Source organism: Alternaria incomplexa (assembly GCF_024043165.1).
Source record: "Alternaria incomplexa strain BMP 0042 chromosome Unknown scaffold_7, whole genome shotgun sequence".
NCBI lineage: Eukaryota > Fungi > Ascomycota > Dothideomycetes > Pleosporales > Pleosporaceae > Alternaria > Alternaria incomplexa.
The window spans coordinates 1595891-1613984 of NW_026249856.1; the positions used below are offsets into that span (position 1 = coordinate 1595891).

Sequence of the window (18094 nt, forward strand, 5' to 3'; positions counted from 1 at the left end):
ACCCAGCAATGTATGCTCACAGTCTCTAAAGACGACTCACAAATCCACTTCGATCCATCTTGACCAAGTACTCTGGTCCAATGTCCTCAACCTTTGTCACACCGGCAAGTCCCATACACAACTTGAACTCATCGCTCAGCAACCTCAGCGCCAATTCAACACCTTCTTGCCCTTTGTATGCCAATCCCCAAAGTATCGGCCTGCCAACCCAGACGAAGTCCGCACCCAGCGCGAGTGCTTTGAATACGTCCGTTCCGTGTCTGATTCCTCCGTCAACGTGTACAGGAATTTTCTTCCCGGCTTGTGAATGCACAGCAGCAACGACTTCAGGCAACGCATCGATGGTAGCCAACGCGCCGTTGAGCTGTCTTCCACCGTGGTTCGATACAACGATACCATCGACGCCGTGGTGGCAGGCTAATAGTGCGTCTTCTCCTGTAGCTACGCCTTTCACCCAAACTTCCATCTCGGGGTGACATTGTTCTTTGAGCCAGGCGATATCGCGTTCCCAGCATAATGTCGGGTTGGGTGCGTGCGTATGGAAGGAGATTGGACCTTTTGGCGGCTGTCTCTTGTTGGCGTCAGTGGCACTGGGTGTCTCGCTCCTCTTGCGCGACTCGTTCGCTTCCGTGTCTGGTGAGGTGATCTTCTCTTCGACCTTCACACCCTCGTCGTGTTTCTCGTCGCGGTTGAAGTTTGCTACTTTGAGGTGTTTCGGCAGCTTGAACTGGTTCCTTATCTCTAAGTTCCGGCGTCCGAGGACTGGGGTATCGACCGTGAGCATAACAGCTTTGTAGCCGGCTTTCTTGGCGCGTTGGATGAGCTTCTGGCTTTGGGTGCGCTCTTCGAAGAGGTAGAGTTGTAGTGCTCCTGGGTGGTCGCCCAATGCGCCTTTCACGTCTTCAAGGCTGGTTGTGCTGAAGCTGCTCAGGCCCATTACAATATCCTTGTTGGCACATGCGCGTGCGGTCGCCAGTTCACCGTCGTCGTGTGCGAGACATTGCATAGCCGTTGGTGCGACGCCGAGGGGTATGCTGTTCTTGTGCCCGAAAACGTTTACGGTCGTGTCGATAGCGGAGATGTCGCGAAGCACGCGTGGCCGAATGCGATACTTCTGGTATGCGTCAATGTTCTCGCGGAGCGTCGACCCGGAGTCTGCACCCTCATTGTAGTAGTCGCGTGTCTGCTTGTCCATGCGCTCTGCGGCAAGCTTCTCGAGTTCGCCGATGGTGAGGCAGTTCAGATCGTGGGGGGTCTTCGTGTCCGTCATTTTGATCCGTGTGGTAAGACAAGACGATGCGACGGGTCGTGATGCGATGCGAGTGTATATGGGCCTCTGGGGAGGACGACGAATTCGTCGGATATTGAAGGAGACCAGGGATCAGCCATGTTGTTCATTGCTTCGGCAAACCTATCTCTAATTCGGCTATAAGGTTGATGATGACGGCGACGATGTAGCGTGGGAGCTATGGCTTGCCGATCTCGGCTCGACGCGTCAATTTCCCGTTCGTGCGAACGTGGGGTGTTGCGCGTCCAACACTCCACGACGAGAAATCGTACATTGCCAGATGGACTCACAAGAAACGTTCGCTTCGAATTATACCATCTCACAGTCAAGCGAATGTGCCAACTGGGAGTCTTCATGGATCCGGCAAAGTCATTGAGGGAGTGTATCTAAAGTAAGGTGAACACGAGACGACTAAGGAACAGCAGAAATAAACATAGGAAATCTATCGCGAAGACTAAGAAAGACCAACAAGAAACACAAGACAAAGGAACCCAACAGCAACCTGAGCGGTCGTCGTTCACATCTAGCACTCACATCCAGAACATGCTAGCTCTATCAAGCAGACTCGGGTTCCACGGATTGAGCCATGTCCTGCCATCTAGAGTCTTCGGCTTCGTACCGTAGTGCTTACCCCATATGGACTCAGTGGTGGAGATGTCGTGCGCCAACACCTTTTTCGCTTCATCGATCGTTTCCTGAGTAGGGCGCTTCTGTTTACCCTTCTCGTCTTTCTCCATGGGAATGTTGAGAGTCGGCTTCATTTCGGGATCAAGGTTCCAGGCGCGAAGATAGACACGACCTCGCTCGCACAAACGATCCGCTAGATAGGCAGGCGCAGCGTACGAGACACCTGTCGTCGCACGGCCGAAGGCATAGCAGAGCATCATTGTCAACTCGGGAAGACGCTTCTGACCAAGTTTCATGCCGTCCTCCAGTACGTGGTAATGCGCCGATCGAGCCGTTCCCTTGATGGCTTTATGCGATTGGAGAAAGTAGTTGAACGGAACAGGGTTCGTGACCACGTCGGTGACGAGAAGTCCAGGTTGCAAATTTCCATTGATGCCATTCGGGATTTTGTCGCCACCAACGTTCAGGCTCTTCTCAGTGTATGTCTGCTTCTCTTCTGTTGCGTAGAAGCGTGTGTGGTGACGCTTGCCGCAGACGACGAAAGTCAAGGTCAGGTCTCGGGTGCATAAATCCTTGTAAGCCCTCTTGATGGTCTGAATCTCTTCGTCGATGCAAGATTGGAATTGGCTTTCGCTGATACCATCTCGAAAGAAGATCATATTGCCAGGCCATTGCTTGTAATCGGGCTTTGCCATGGATGAGTTGTAGAGTGCCTGCCACCCTCGAAGACGTTCCTGAACCATCGAATACATGTGATCGTTGTCGATGTTCTGCTCTAGTTAGCCAGTTGATACGGGTCTTATATACAGGCTGCACTTACCTCTTGGCCGCCGCGTTGCAGCCTCATGGAGCCAGGGCATGGCATGAAGGCAGAGTCGTTGCTGCCGACAAGACAAGCGATACTTGGGCTTCCTTCCTTACCACCACCACCGCAGTGGGCGATATCTGCACCGATCACGATCGTGTTCTTTCTTGTCTCCAGGCTCAAGATCTTGTTGAAGTCCGCCGGACTGAAATGATGGTTATCTCCGCCGAATCGCATGTTCACTTTGAGGGCGAGGTTCGACAGGAACTGGTCTGGCTTGGCCTGTAGAAACTTGGAGCCGACTGCCAAGAGGACGTTTCTACCGCCAAAGTCTGCTATCCTTTTGACCATTGCATAGGTTTCGTAGCTCTTTTCTGGGATGAGGATGAAGCCGCAATCGTTAGGGCCGGAGACATGCTTGTTGAGGAACCTCCTCACGATTTCCTCAGAGTTATGGCCGGCCTCTTCTTTCGGGAAGAGTGAGCCCTCGTTACAGATATGGTCGCTGTGGTCAGTAGGTTTTCCCTCTTCGTCATACTTGAGACCATCTTCAAATTGAAGACCATGGGCCTTCAGGCGCTTGGCGAGGGCCGAGTAGACGTCTATAACTTTAGCTTTCTTGTTGCCAAAGCAGTTCGGCATTGTCAGCATCCAGAGGTCCTTGAACTTTGCTGGGGCGGCGAACACAACATCCTGCAAGTCCCAGGATCCAAGCTTCGGAATCTTTTCGGGGGACGACGCACCGTATGACAGTTTCGGCTGGGGAAGTTGGATAGCGGGAACTTCGATAAGTTCGTCACCAACTTCGAAACCTACTGAGGTCCATACGGCTGTTAGCGGATTTAGATGAATATGATCGGAAAGTAAATCACTTACCAGCGGCTGCTGGCCATCGCTACCAACCCTAACGCCCATAATATCAAGCCCCTCTTCTTCAAGTAGACCAACGTTCTCGGCGGGTAGGCGTAATGCATGCCTGATCATCTCGCTGGTGTGCATGTTGTTCAACGTTGTCTTGATGACTTGTCCCGGTATGATCTGAAGTAAGCAAGCAGGTATCCATAGCGCACCTTGCGCGCTTTGGGATCGCATCAGCCCATCTTCTGGCGGTGAATTATCCATCTTCTTGGTCTTGACAAGTTTTCCAACGTTGATGCAATACATCTCAGGTGATGATTGAGCAGTCCCGGCCGGAAATTGCACCTTTGCGTCTGACGTCTGGTTAGTGCAAGGAAAACATCTAATGGCTAGTAAACTTACGGTCCGTAAAGTATTTGAGAACGGTAGTTCCTCTGTTGGTAGGTTTCGTTTTCCTAGGTTCGTCCTCCACTTTATCCGCCAGCTCATAGAACTTCTGCTGGTGAGCATAGTATGGCCCGATCTGAGTGAAGATCTTTAGTCGAGCTGCATCGGAGTTGTAGTCGACGTCACTGCCAACGTAGTTCGATCTTTGGTACCGGATCTTCACTGTCGCTCCGTGCAACAGCTGACTAGCGTAGGCACGAGCATGCTCGTCAGTGCCAATCTTCTTGATGAATTCAGAGATTGTTACAGGCGGCAAGAAAGCGGAAGTTACTGGGTTGATGTTGAGGAGAGTTGTGTCAGCGCCAGGACGAATCGAAGTGAAGTAGCCGCGACCTGCTAGTAAGCCTCTCATCTCCTTATAACCATTGGAAACATAGAACTTGTTCGCTCCGACTCGGCTGACCTTCTTCTCTGTTGTAGCTTGGCGGTTTTCAATGCATTGAGCTACATTGGCATTGAGAGCACGGATGTATTCAGGCAATGACACGAGATGGTTCGTTCGGAGTGCGTTCTCGATATCGCTAAGATGGCCGACATAACAGACTTCCGCTTGCATGTTAGTGATAGCCTTGCCGTTCTGTTGAGTGTATGCGAAGGACTGGCTAAGAAACGTGTAGTCCTTCTTGTCGCGACCATGGATTGGTTTAGTCGTCCAGAGTGTCTTGAAGTCAGTCACCCGCTCCACACCGTCAGCCTCGAGTTGTAGCGCATCGGCCTTGACCATGGCCTGGAATGCATCCCGGATCTCGCGACGTTTGTTGTACTCCATCCGAACTCCCTCTCGATTCGTCCGAAAGAAGGTTAAAGAATACACGTGGAGATTCTCGGGTACCTTTCTGACTTTGACGTAGTTGCTCCGGATCATCATTTGGGCGCCGTCATTGGGAGTCTTGCTGGGGTTGGCGGGCTTTTTGCATAGACCATACTTCGGCACAACTGGAGGGTTATCTACAGGTGGTGGAATGTAAGGGCTGTCGATCTTCCCCAGGGATGGGTTGTCTATGGGCGTTCGCTTCGGTTTGTTCGCTGGCTTGGGTCCCATTTTAGCCTCTCTCGTGGTAGACGATTAGGAAGTAAGTGGAACCGTGCGAATGTGTGTCTATAACTCAAGAAGAGGTGGACTATGGGGCTATGATATATGCCATCTTGGTTGCTGTTCAGCGGTCGAGCAAACAGATTGTGCCCCCCAAGCGGCAAGCTTGATCAAGAAACAATACATGTGCATCCAAATAACTCGACAATATGCTCGCTACAAGCGGTGTTCGATAGACAATGTCGACGTTCGGGTGGTCTGTCGGCCACCAAAGCCAGTGCAAGCCATACGTTGGATCGCACGCAAAGATATTGGTCTGCCAAAAAGGCTCGGAGTATGGATTGTATGAGCTGAACTGTGGGTGTGGAAATGCCCCAGGCTCGGATCGCTCTCTGGGCTATCATAAGTAACGCCATGCACTGGTCTGATGCTCATGACCAAGATGATTGACACCTACTGCCAGCGGCAACACGTTCGTTTCGCTCAGGGCTTAGTAGCACCTTGCCGTTAACACCAAGACTCCCGACAGAGACATCATCGACTGAATGAATATTGAGTGCTGTTCTGTTATTTTGGAGTCCACCGTGATCTTCAAGCATCGACAAAAGGTCTTCGCAGCCTGCCCACATACCCAAGGCTTTTGAGAACAGGGTCGTTGCCTATGAACCTGACAGACATGACACCCTCCCATATCGTCCAATCGCGAAATGCAATATGAATGTCAGAGGAGAGCGCACGAGTGTTCGTCCGTATGTTTGTCGCACAAGGAAAGCGAGGCACACTTTCCTCACTCAGAGAGGTCTGATACCTAGGTACGATCGATGTCAGGCATCCCAAGGGCTAAACCGCGCGGAAGTCTGCGACTTTTGTCAGCACACTCATATATCTGAACCAAGGCAATAGCCCAAGAAAAGGGCGCATATCGAACATAGTGGCCCTGCGTCGCGTGTAGTCTCACCGTAGTCGTGCATCTCGCGTGTTGATGGCTCGCGGCCGACGGCGCGAAAGTGGGTCCGGTCAATCGCGTCATGCTCTGATTGGTCAATTACCGGGGCCCACCAGATTGCAACCCACCCGCTTTGTAATCCAGGCCGTAATCACCGCCAGTCGTGTAACCATGCGAGTAGAATCGGGTCCGCTTCGGGATGAACGGTGGAGTGCTGATGCCAAGTGGAGCGTAGTGAGCTTGATGAAGAACGGAGCGATGAGACTGGGAGAAGGTGCGAGATAGACAGAAGCGGAACATAAATAGTCGACTACCCCGCCAGGGCAAGTACTAGCATCAATCAACTTCATCAACTTCGTCAACAAGAAAGTGAAACTGCTATTATCCTCACCCTTTCAACACTTCCTTCAAATCCCAAACTACCACCCAACATGGCTCTCTCATTCCACAAGGTCGCCATCGCTCCCGTCATCACGGGCCTCAAGAACGCCCATTTCTTCATCAACAAAGGCTACGAGCACGCCAAAGCCAGCGACCCCAATGACTTTCTCACTGCGTCCATCCACCCGGACATGAAGGACTTCCGCTACCAAGTCTACCGTTTCACCGACGCCGCCAAGTTCATTCCTTCTCGCGTGAACCCTGCCTTGGAAGGCATGACGCTGCCCGACGAAGAGCAGACCTTCCCTGAGCTATTAGCTCGCGTCGAGAAGACTATCAAGTATCTTGAGGGCTTCTCGGAGAAGGACTTCGAGGGTAAGCATGATGACGAGGTTGTCGTCAAGTTCGGCGGTGTCAAGCAGATGAGGCTGCCGGCGCTGGATTATGTCACAAAGTTTGCGCATCCGAACATGTGGTAAGTGAAGATTCGCTTGAGGGTTCAGGCTCGTGATGAGGTTTTGCTGATGTTTGTAGGTTCCACATCGTGACTGCGTATGACATACTGAGGATGAAGGGCGTTGATGTTGGAAAGATGGATTTCTTGAACGGTACGGGCGCCATCAAGATCGAGGACGTTTCGCAGTAGTGGAGCTGGACTTAGATGTATGGCCATGCGCTGAAAGCGATGGGTCAGTCCGCGCAAAAACATAGTATCGCGCTAGCAATGAAGATGAATTATATAAGTCGCTTTCTTCCACTACGTTCTTCACCCTGGATCTTCAGTCGACGACTATATCAGCGACAAGTGCATCCATCGCCGAGCTATGCGTGCTTGCATTCGCCGGAGTGACCCATGGCCCTCCCCAGTTCACGCTGAATACAGGTAAACCGTCAACCGTCACCGCTCTATCCCGTTCCCAAATAGACGCCGCATTTACGTGGATAGCGTTTGCGAACACCTTTTCCGGTGCCACAGTATGAAGTTTGACCAGATTACGCATGAAAATGCCCTTGAACTGGGCGCCATCGGCACCACAGTTCGGCTCGCATTCGTCGTGTAGAACGCCATTTTCGTCCGAAAGCGCGACAAGTGCCGCATTCGCGATTCCCGATGCGAGAACGAGGTATGCGGAGTGGGGTGAGCTTGAAGCTTGGTAAAGTTCGACAAAACATCCCAAGATTACACCCTGGTTGTATGACCAAACAGTCTTGTTGTTATTGGCACAATCCTCCGTCAATCCATCGTTGATGGTACCACCTTCGTTGATCATACCACTTCCAACGAACCAATTCAGACTTTTCTCCGCCCAATACAAGTACAGAGTCTTCTTTTTATCGTCGTGGACGCGGTTGGCCAAATGCGCAGCTGTACTGAAGAAGAGCTCATTAGCGATCGCGTTTACGTAGTCCCTTTCCCAATTCCAGTATATACCGCCATAAGAGCAGTAAGTACCCCAGGTGCGCGATACAGCGAGGAATATGCCTTCCGCGAGGGTGAGATAAGCGGCATCGGCGGTGACGTCGTATGCATTGATCCAGGCTAACGCCCACCAGAGATCATCGTCGTAGTAGCCGTCCAGCCAGTCATGAGAATCTGGCCTGGTGGGATAGGACCCCCCATTATCGTACCAGCCAAGCGGATAGAATATGTGAGGCTCGTTGGTATCCGGATCGAGTATCTTTGTGTAACCAGTCTGATGGCAAGTCGTGTTGCCGACAGTTGGTGTTGTGCTATAAGCACATAGCTCATCAATACTCGCGTCTGGATTTTTGATCGGCGCCTTTAGCAACGCAGTCGCAAAGACATTGCTTGCCAGGTCCTGCAATTCTTCATCTTCAGTATCTGATTTCGCGTAGTCGCCAATCATTGTCATGATATTCGCACCATTCCACCACCCAGTCGACTCCCATAGGCCGGTAGTTGTGTTATACCACAATTGTAGAGCTTCAAGCGCGAGTTTTGTGCGCCCCTTGGGATCGAATACGTCGTTGCTGTCGCTTTGCGCAGATGCTTTAGTAATGAACATAAGGCTGGGAAGGAGCAGATGGAGTAAGGATGTGGAAAGCATGGCGAATGCGGACTTTAGAAGCCGTACACCTTGAGGCTACGCGAAAGCGATGATACAAAACAATATTCCAGACGATGTTCAGGCTATGAACAACGTTTGAATAGTAAGCCAATATGGGCGGGGCTTGCAAGTACCCTCCGTCGAAGTCCGAGAACGGCAACACCCGCATGCGCTAATGTACTTGCAAGAGCGAGCATACACAGGGTAAGCCGCGAAAGGCGGACGCTGCGCCTATTCTCGTGAAAGAAGATCCATGTGGTCTTACCTCTGCGCGAGCAACGGTACCTGCTTTCCATCAAGCTGGTGTACGCGTTCTGTTGTTTGCACATCCAGAGGTGCTGATAATTGATTGGAGAAAAGTAAACGCGTCGAATGTACCGTGCACAGCGTATATGCGACCCATCCGAGTTGGATTCCGATGGCACGCCATATGCGCATGATGGAGTTTCGCACGGGAGCAGTACTTTGAAGGTCTTGGCGTCAAAGCAGCTCGAAGCATAAAATAGGGCTTTGAAGTAACGCGAATATGCGACCCAAAACTCAATAAAGGTGGTAAGACAACCTGGGTAATGTGCCTTGCATGTTTCGAGAAGCCAACTGCTTGTATAACACGGTGCAGGCAGCTTGAGGTACCCGTGACGAATACCCCGCTACCGACCACCTGGGGATCGACCAGACTAGACTAGCTGATGCCTGCCATCGCACCCATCGATCTTGACTAGAAATGGTCTGTGGAATCCCAGCAGTAGATTGCTTCTTCGCAATGGGGATCCGACCGATGCGTGGGATGTGAGTGTCACAGCAGGTACACCCAACGATCTGGGTTTGCACTACCACCCAGGTAACGTTCCGCCTGCATGCTAGTAATCCGTCGCGGGCATATAGGTTCCCGGTCGCACGTTCGCATTTGTTGTTTCGCCCTTGATACTCTGTCTTTGGCCGCTGCACATACTTAAGCGATCAAAATGTCATTGCCCAGATCTTTAACCTCTTCCACCCAACAGTTGCCGGCACCAGGTCCAGCTGAGTCCTTGAAACGCCAAATAGCCTCCAACACGCGCTTGGACGTGTGAAGATAGCCCCAGAACATCTGCCCATAGAGTTCATCTAGTGTGTTCATGATCCACTCGCGCTGACTAGGGTCCTCCGACTCGGCACCAGCAAGGAACAATGGCCAACAGATAGATTTGAAGAGTGCATCTCCAGGCTCGAGATGCGAAATGTGGTTGACGACGTCGTCGGCGAGAGCGGTGAGGCTGACGAGGGCTGTGCCACTCGCGGGATCGAGAAGAGGGTTTGTGGAAGGTAGTACGCGAGCGAGATAAATGCAGACTGCCGATCGATGTGCCGACGCTATCCGAATTCGTTTCTGTATGTCATCGAACGGCGATGCACGCTCAAACTCAAAAGACCAGGCGATGGGATCGAAGTCGAGCGCTCGTTGCAGGAGTACTCCCACCTGCTCTTGGAGATATATGGGCGTGGTGGTCTCAGAAGGCGACCCATGACTATCCGGTAATGCGAAAGATTCGAGCATTACACGCAATAACGGTCCAGGGCAGGAAAGGTAGTTATTCGTTTCCGCGTAACGAAGTATCGGGTCCAACTCGATGGTTTCCGGGATCAACGCGGGAAGCGTCGTGAAGCTGAAAGTCGATCCGAGGATATGAAATACGAGGAAGTCTGAAAGAATCGTCTGGCGAAGTCTACTCATCGGTCGCTGTATATACTCTGGTTCACCCAGAAGTTTGATGAGCTTCAGCGCACCGTCCATATGCACTTTCCACTTATCTCTGCCCGACTCTACCAGAGCATAGTTGACAAACAGCAGGATAGTGATCAATATGAGGTCAATGTTCGAGGTGTTCACACAAGTCACGCTCTTCGCGAGTAAGGAGAGCGCTTGCTGCTTCGCCACGAGTGCGTCTCTATAAGACGACTTCAGCGGACCTCCAAACCGGCTCACAGCTTGGTAATATGCCATTACAGTCGGACTCCGCTCGCCTTGGTAAGCTGACTGGCCCATGGGGTTGCGGGTAATATTGAAGACGTGAAACGCCGAGTTTGCGACAATGATCTGCAAGAGCAGCGGGTAGGCAGAGGTCGCGGGGATAAGGTCGCGGATGGGATTCTGCCCAGGCTCATCGTACACAACCATGACTTCGCACAGCTGTGTTGCAAAGTGGTAGAGATAGTATCGCGAGTTGCGATCGAGATCGTTGACCAAAGGGTCTGTCATCTGTCGGTGCACGCCGGCAGTCATCGCCATCTTCTGATCTTGTTCCACTGCCGACATCCGGGCGAACTCTGGAACCGATTTCGCGGGTACGATTTCATATTCGGTTTCGGGGTATTGGTGTTGTTGCGATGAGCCCTCGTGCTCCCAAACCAACCTCGGCGGTACGTCGTGAGTCTTGGCTGCCCCTTCCGTCGCAACTGCAACACCACCAGCATCGTGCTCCATCTTCTCCTCATACCCCTTCCCCATCATCTTGCCCCGGCTCGCAACCCCGCGATTCCACACAAACAACTTGCCATAACCCAGACATTCCGTCCCGGCTGACAAACATTTCTGGCAGCTTGGCAGCGACCGGTCGCACCTCCATCGTCGCTTCCGGCAATTGTGGCACGCTTTGGTCGGAAGATTGAAGGGCGTCACGCTCATTGGATGGTCGCCATGCGAGATGTGTAGACGGTTGACTGTATTGAGGTGCGTGAGGTTTGGTGGGGTGGAGATCTTTCGCGTTGCTTGTGGCGGTCGAAGGGTCGGGTTCACTGGGTTACTAACGCCCTCAAGACTGATGTGGATGCAGGATTTCGTCACACCTGTCGGACTGCAGCTACAGAAACCGATGTTGACCGAGTGCGCAGCCCGAGGATGGAGCAAGCAAATCGCATGTCTCCGGGCGCTGACAAAGACGGGTTTAGGAGGGGAATTGCGCGCATGGTTCGCTTGACTTGCCGTTCGCCCCAGACCTTGATAGATCCGTCTAGGCTCGATGCAGCAGCCAAGACTCAATCTTTGCATCGACGGTCCACATCGTGACGGCTTTATGCTCAGACGTCACAGTCACCGCTAGGATTTGCCTTTGGCTGTATGCTCTGAGGCTCAGCACCCGAGTAAATGTCTTCCATTACACATAGCAACAATGTCCGCGGTCATTTCGGAGTCCGAAAGTAACATATAGAAAGAATGAGACTGTGATGGAATTGGGTCGTCTTCCAAGTATTTGCCATATCGACTCATTGGACAAAACATCTAGATGGCTTTACGATAACTTTCACTACACCTAAAACCAGCCAGCCCATCACGGGAACCACTACCATGTCCAACGACCCTATGGAGACCACCGCACATACCTCAAGCGACGCGGTACCATCCAACAATTCAGCCCTCATATTAGAGAAGGCTGAAGAAGGACGCCCGCCACAACATGGCGGCTCATACAGCCCATCCGACATCGAGCGATTCGGCCGCGAACGCCCCTCAGCCTTCCGCTCCCTCCCTCACGAATTAGGTTTCTGCTTCGCCCTGTTAGGCTCCATGTTCGTAGCCGAGTACATGATCTCTGGCTTCAACATCCTGCTCCCCGACCTGACCTCCGCTCTCGATATCCCATCCAACGCGCAAACATGGCCAGCCTCCGTCTTCTCGCTGGTGACGGGAGCCTTCCTACTGCCTTTCGGCCGGCTGTCTGATATGTTTGGAGGATACATTGTCTTCAACATCGGGCTGGCATGGTTCTTGATCTGGTCGATCATAGCAGGCTTCTCGCAAAACTATGTCATGCTTATCGTATGTCGAGCGCTGCAGGGTTTCGGTCCTGCGGCCTTCTTGCCTAGCGGTATCATGCTGCTGGGTTCTATCTACCGTCCTGGGCCGCGCAAGAACCTCGTCTTCAGCTTGTACGGTGCTTTTGCGCCAGTTGGCTTCTTTACTGGCATCTTTTTCGCTGGTGTCGCTGCACAGTTCATGAGTTGGGGCTGGTTCTTCTGGATAGGATCGATCATTCTCGCCATCGTGGCCGTTGCGTCGTACCTTTGCATTCCCAACCCGAGAGAAGAGAAAGAGAAGGCGAAACAGGAAGGAAAGGGGGTAAAGATGGATTGGTGGGGCACAGCAACTGTAGTCCCGGGTTTGGTTCTGGTTGTCTTTGCCCTCACGGATGGAAGCCATGCACCACAAGGATGGGCGACACCTTACATCCCCGTCACCTTTGTCATCGGTTGGATCTTGCTGGGTATATTCGTTTACATCGAAGGCTGGATCGCTGAACAGCCTCTCCTACCCGCTGACTTATTCCGTGTCAAGGGCATGAAGCCTCTCGCGCTTGCGCTGTTTTTCCAATACGGCACCTTCGGAATCTTCATCTTCTATGCGAGCTTCTATATCGAACAGGTTGCCGGTGCCAGTCCGCTGCTTACCGCCGCCTGGTTTACACCCATGTGCGTTGGCGGACTGATTTTAGCGACCGTTGGCGGGTTGATTCTGCACCTCCTCCCAGGCCGCATCCTCCTTCTCATCAGCGGCACCGCGTACATTCTATCGACGCTTCTCTTCGCCATTCTCCCTGTCAACTTCAATTACTGGGCCTACATCTTCCCCGCTATGATCTGCGCTACACTCGGTATCGACATTACCTACAACGTCGCCAACATCTTCATCACAACGTCGCTACCAAAAGCGCGTCAGGGACTAGCGGGATCTTTCATGAACTCGTTACTATTCTTGGGTATCGCGGTCTTCCTTTCGTTTGCAGATCTAGCGGTCAGCGAAACGGAGGAGAGAGGACGAAGGAGGAGTTACAAGGTAGCTTTCTGGCTTGCAACTGCACTTTCTGGCGCGGGCTTGATCATCATGTTCTTGGGCGTTAAGATTGGCAAAGCGAAGAGTGATCTGACTCTTGATGAGAGGCAAGAGCTGGAGAACGAGCTGGTGAGAAGGAACACGAATGAGTAAAGTGGACTTATAGATTTCTATTGCCACTACTCCAGCGCTGGAAACTAGAGTCGACATCGTCGCGCAAATCCTGAAATCCATCACCGCGACACCCATCAACGGCCTGTATCCTCCTTACCTGGCGCCGCAGTCTTATACGCCTTACGATAGATCGATGACGCCATCACACGCGGAAGTCCTTCGCTCATGGCAGTATCGTCACGTACAAGGCGGTTTCGCACTTCATGCACGTTCCCGCCACTCGGTATACCACGCTTTCGGCAGAGCGCTGCTGCCCTGTAGTAATCGAGATCGGTGTAGTCTGAGTTACCGTGTAGAGGCTGTAGTGGTACAGCGGTGCGAGCTTGCATTGAGCGCTGGGTCGACAATCGCGAAGGGGATATGGAGATCAAGATCGCTTGGTCGGGTGCAATCCCAGACTGTAGATCGGGCTCTGCTCGGCTTAGGCGTTTGCGCGTGGGGCTGCTAAAGGGTGTTGCTGTAGACGGGTCGGCAGAGGGTAGGAGATCCGGAGTGTATCGGAATTGCGCTATTCGTTGCTCGAATGATGGTAGGGTTGCAGTTGGCAGAGTTTCTCTGATAGGTGAATTCGCGAAGTGCTTGGAAGCGTTGGCTACAGATGCTTGTGTGTTTTCCTTCTCGTGATGATCGGTACAGCGCCCGTGTCCTGTGATTGTGGGAGATGCAGAACCGTCGGATGAACTGTCATCTATCTCGCTAGTGTCGCCGATGTGTTCACCTCCTCGTGTAGCTAGATCGCGGTTTCTGTACGCTCCTGGTGTCCTAGAATGTGGGTGGGTACCTTGAGTGTGCGGCAGTAAGTCCCTGCCGTTATCATCGACCTGATGTCCAGTTGGGTGACCCCAGAGATCGATGCGTCCCGCCCAGTAGTCTTCCAAAACCCTATTTTGTGCCTCGTCTCTGCTTCTCCGGTGTTTCATAGCAGTCTGCATAGCTGGTAGCTCGTCCGCGTCCTCTCCCGTGTAGTCTGGATGGGCCGCGAGGTAGTCTGTTGTATACCTGACGCTGTGAACGTCGGATTTGGGGTTGGGTTTCGACAGCTCCGCGACCATGTGCTCGTCGATCACGCCGGCGTTCCATAGGTGTTGAGCATGTGCGGATAGCAAGGCTTTCTCAGTCGCTGCGTGGCTGTCACCATAGACGGAGCGGCTTGGCTCGACCAGCGTCTCTGGCGCGGCTTCCAGTGTCGGTTTGAGCTTCTTCTTAGGCGGCATTGTTCTAGGGAGAGATAGAGGGAAGGCTGATCCCGATCCGAGTGCGCGTGTGGCCTGGCTTGCCGTGTCCGTAATGATCGATTGGCGGCAAGCGACGTGAGTTCGGGAGACAAACGGGAATGCTGCATGTAGAAAGGTAGCAATAAAATGACGTAGCGGGACAAGACTTGCATAAGTGAAAGGGTCACGTCCACGAAGTTCCAAAGTTGTTTGAGCAACATGTTACGCAATAACAATGGAGAACCGTTCTGTCCACACTGAATGACGACATGTTTCTCGTATTTAGAATGCTCGGCTAAGCTTCACTGATGCCGAAATCGATGTTCAATAGTGGGAGTGGTGGATAGTGCAATATGCGCTGCTGGTAAGTAGTGTTCATGGCTTCAACATTTGGATCTACACAGCCCTAAGGATCGCCGAACATGTCAGCGAGTTCGTAAGTATGCGTACAAATGTCGGGCGGCCATAGCTACGAAGAGGTGATTGTACACGGGGTGTGGCAATAGTGCTGATTAGGATGAGACGACTGTCGAACGAAAGACAGGCCGACTTTCGTCGACGCGACTGATGCTTGCCTTATTGAAACTAAATCGAACGCGTCGCGTCCGCCAACCCGGGTCTCCACCAATTGCCTAATGTCTCGCATTTCATTTTGGCTGTTCTGGCCTCGCTGAGCGATAGGGTGTTTAAATTACTCCAAAAAACTGCCTCGAGTCTTGGCAAGTACTTCGTCGTAGTAGCTCTGGAATGCCAGCCATCCCTTCTCAGGCGTCCCAACCTGCTTGTATGTCTCGGCAGCCTCGCTGTCCGGTATGATCTTGGGCTTGTGTCCACTTCCAGCGGCCGCTGCATCTACAAGGAGTTGTGCTTGACACGTCTTGTCGAGGGAGAGGAACCAGAAAGCTGCTTCGTCGACGGACTTGCCCACGGTGAGGATGCCGTGGTTTTGGAGGATAGCCGCTTTGCCGTCGCCTGCGCAAGTGATCAGCAGCGTGGAGTATGGATGTAGAGGGGGTCATACCTAAGGCATCGGCAATCCTCTCGCCCTCTTCGCTGGCCAGCACGACTCCGCCAAACTGGTTGTATACGCCGTGGCTCTTGTAAAAGCGGATGCTGTCCTGAGTGATCATGTCCAGTTCCCTACCAAAGGCGCTAAAGGCCTTGCCATGTACGCTATGCGCATGACAGGCTGCATGTACGTCTGGCCGTCGCCTGTGTATGGCGCTGTGAATGGCAAAAGCCGCCGCATTGATGGGCTGCTCGCCGTGCACCACCTCGCCTTCCTCGTTCACCAGTATCAGATCCGACACGCGTATCAGGGAGAAATGCGCCGACAATGGGTTGAGCCAGAAATGGTCGGTGAGTATTGGGTCGCGCACGCTGATATGGCCGGCGACACCTTCGTCGAACCCGCGCGAGGCAAAGATGCGATAGGCAGCCGCGAGATGCTGTTTACGGTAGAGGCGTTCGTCTTCGAGGCGTTCAAACGCTGGGTATTTGCGGACTTTGAGGGTCTTGCCCGACTTGGTCCGGCCCATAGCTGCTACTGTCTGGTTGTCATTGCTTTCGGCGTGATCGACCCGCGTGCCTGCCGCAACGGACGCGTGCAGGTCCTTGGACGATGTTGTGAGCGCCCGAGTAATACGTCGTGGATAGAGCCATTGGGGGCGCCGTGTGAATGACCCTGCGACCCGCACAAGTGACGAAGGAAGAAGGCGAGCTGTAGGCATGGTCAGTGCGGTAGGTTAGCAATCTATGCAGTGGAAGAGTACAACGGCTTCCCCGCCGGGTATGACATGACGGATAGTCCGCTGCGCATCCCTGGGAGTCACTGGACGCGATTGGTGAGCTTCGCAAGAGAGGAGAAGATGGGCATCGGAGGTTAGGCCGAGGCTTGATGGGAGATGACATAAGCGGAACTCGCCCAACACTCGCTGACTCTCCAACACCAGAGCATTGTCGACTCTCGACTACGTCGATAGACTGACATTGCTGAAGTCGCCTCACAGCCATCTTTGCGTTTATCTCTTGCAAACAATACGCATTCTTCCGGATGGCACTGGAGAAGAATATGGACGCGACAAAGTGCAAAGCGCCCGTCCATCGGAATGCCACCAAATGACATGGAGGATGACCGCGGAGACAACTGTTGTTTCTGTCACCGATCTGTTGTCTCCCATCTATAATGTCTCACTAACTGGTTTGTCAAGCTGTTATGAGATGAGCGTAGTAAACCCTTCTGCGCCTGCCCTTTCACTCCCAGTCGCGGCCGCGCCTATCGCACAACAACACGCTACTGCTCTACTCCTTCCCTTCTCACCCGCTCACTCACCGCACAAACTCCGTCGCCTCCAGGCAGCTGGGCCCACTTCTATGTCAGACTGGCGCCTGCGCACTATATCATTTCGCCTGCCCCTGCCCTCATCAACGCCCTGCCACGCTTCCACCTCCAACAGCAACCCGAGAATCAGCGCAATCAAACACGGCCAACATGAGGTGCACCTTCTCCCTCTTCTGCGCCTTCCTTGCGCTTCTCGCGCTTTCTCTCGCAGCCCCGGACGCCATCGACACCGACAGCCTAGGTGAGTGAGAAACCAGTCGATAAGCCCGCAATCGCTCTACTGACGTTGAAGAGCAGTCTCCTCCTCCGTTCAAGAAATTCCCCAAGGACCATCGATTGTCGGTACTTCTCCCGCCCCAGCTAGTTCCCAGGTATCATCAGAAGATACCCCGTCCGAAAACGATTTGCTCGCAGAGCTCCACGGCCTCACTAGCACCAACACAACGTTGTCGACTGCCAGCTCCGATGATAACGATGTCACGATCGCCTCCAGCAAGTGGTCCAATCTCAAAGACTGGTATCGAGTTGATGTTCGTTTCGGCCACCAGACAGTAGGAGGCACCCACTCTGGAACCTTCCAACTGGAACGGATGTATGAACGCGTCTACTCAACCCTCAAAAAGTGTAAAAAAGGGTCTACCCTAGACGATTGTTCTATCCGCAACACAGTTTTCAAAGACGGCGACAATGGTTACCGAACAGACTCGTCGATCATTCTCGAGATTGAGCACGAGTACTTCAATCCGGATGTACCAAATCTCCAAGATTTGGGAGTAAGCGCTACCGTACTCTAATTGGTCATATTCAAGCGCTAACACATGTATAGTACCGTATGATGGCTAGATTGTACCAGAAGATGACCGCAGTTCCCGAAAACTGCTTCCTAGTCTCGAACGACAGGAAGGGTCCCTTTAAAGACCATGAGGGTGGTGACAGAGACTTGTACTTTTGCACCATTCCAGCCAGGGCGCTCATCGCCTACCCAATCAACGGAGGTCCAGTTCAGATGGTTTTCAAAGTCAAACTGGAATGGGATCACAAGACAGACAACAACAAATACAACTGCCGACCTTTTACGGACGACGGCGTTGCAGAGTACGGAAG

At 52.7% G+C, this 18094-nt stretch overlaps 8 protein-coding genes across 8 annotated transcripts; 2 read left to right on the forward strand and 6 right to left on the reverse strand.

The window, feature by feature from the left end:
• Positions 1-25: 25 nt before the first annotated feature.
• On the reverse strand, positions 26-1270 carry J4E90_005745 (uncharacterized protein; the record flags this gene model as incomplete). The annotated part of the gene is made up of 1 exon (XM_051435298.1): positions 26-1270. One exon carries the CDS (start codon positions 1268-1270, stop codon positions 26-28), a length of 1245 nt encoding a protein of 414 aa, XP_051291322.1.
• Positions 1271-2714: 1444 nt separating this feature from the next.
• Positions 2715-3635, reverse strand: J4E90_005746 (uncharacterized protein; the record flags this gene model as incomplete). Its single annotated transcript, XM_051435299.1, has 3 exons — positions 2715-3479; positions 3597-3602; positions 3630-3635. The coding sequence occupies 3 exons, from the start codon at positions 3633-3635 to the stop codon at positions 2715-2717; spliced, it is 777 nt and encodes a 258-aa protein (XP_051291323.1).
• Positions 3636-3960: 325 nt separating this feature from the next.
• On the reverse strand, positions 3961-5244 carry J4E90_005747 (uncharacterized protein; the record flags this gene model as incomplete). The annotated part of the gene is made up of 2 exons (XM_051435300.1): positions 3961-5051; positions 5238-5244. The coding sequence occupies 2 exons, from the start codon at positions 5242-5244 to the stop codon at positions 3961-3963; spliced, it is 1098 nt and encodes a 365-aa protein (XP_051291324.1).
• A 1191-nt stretch (positions 5245-6435) lies between these two features.
• Positions 6436-7031, forward strand: J4E90_005748 (uncharacterized protein; the record flags this gene model as incomplete). Its single annotated transcript, XM_051435301.1, has 2 exons — positions 6436-6860; positions 6920-7031. 2 exons carry the CDS (start codon positions 6436-6438, stop codon positions 7029-7031), a joined length of 537 nt encoding a protein of 178 aa, XP_051291325.1.
• Positions 7032-9406: 2375 nt separating this feature from the next.
• J4E90_005749 (uncharacterized protein) lies at positions 9407-10945 on the reverse strand (the record flags this gene model as incomplete). The annotated part of the gene is made up of 1 exon (XM_051435302.1): positions 9407-10945. The coding sequence occupies one exon, from the start codon at positions 10943-10945 to the stop codon at positions 9407-9409; it is 1539 nt and encodes a 512-aa protein (XP_051291326.1).
• Positions 10946-11779: 834 nt separating this feature from the next.
• Positions 11780-13414, forward strand: J4E90_005750 (uncharacterized protein; the record flags this gene model as incomplete). The annotated part of the gene is made up of 1 exon (XM_051435303.1): positions 11780-13414. The coding sequence occupies one exon, from the start codon at positions 11780-11782 to the stop codon at positions 13412-13414; it is 1635 nt and encodes a 544-aa protein (XP_051291327.1).
• A 95-nt stretch (positions 13415-13509) lies between these two features.
• On the reverse strand, positions 13510-14649 carry J4E90_005751 (uncharacterized protein; the record flags this gene model as incomplete). The annotated part of the gene is made up of 1 exon (XM_051435304.1): positions 13510-14649. The coding sequence occupies one exon, from the start codon at positions 14647-14649 to the stop codon at positions 13510-13512; it is 1140 nt and encodes a 379-aa protein (XP_051291328.1).
• A 691-nt stretch (positions 14650-15340) lies between these two features.
• On the reverse strand, positions 15341-16187 carry J4E90_005752 (uncharacterized protein; the record flags this gene model as incomplete). The annotated part of the gene is made up of 2 exons (XM_051435305.1): positions 15341-15621; positions 15671-16187. The coding sequence occupies 2 exons, from the start codon at positions 16185-16187 to the stop codon at positions 15341-15343; spliced, it is 798 nt and encodes a 265-aa protein (XP_051291329.1).
• Positions 16188-18094: the final 1907 nt, after the last annotated feature.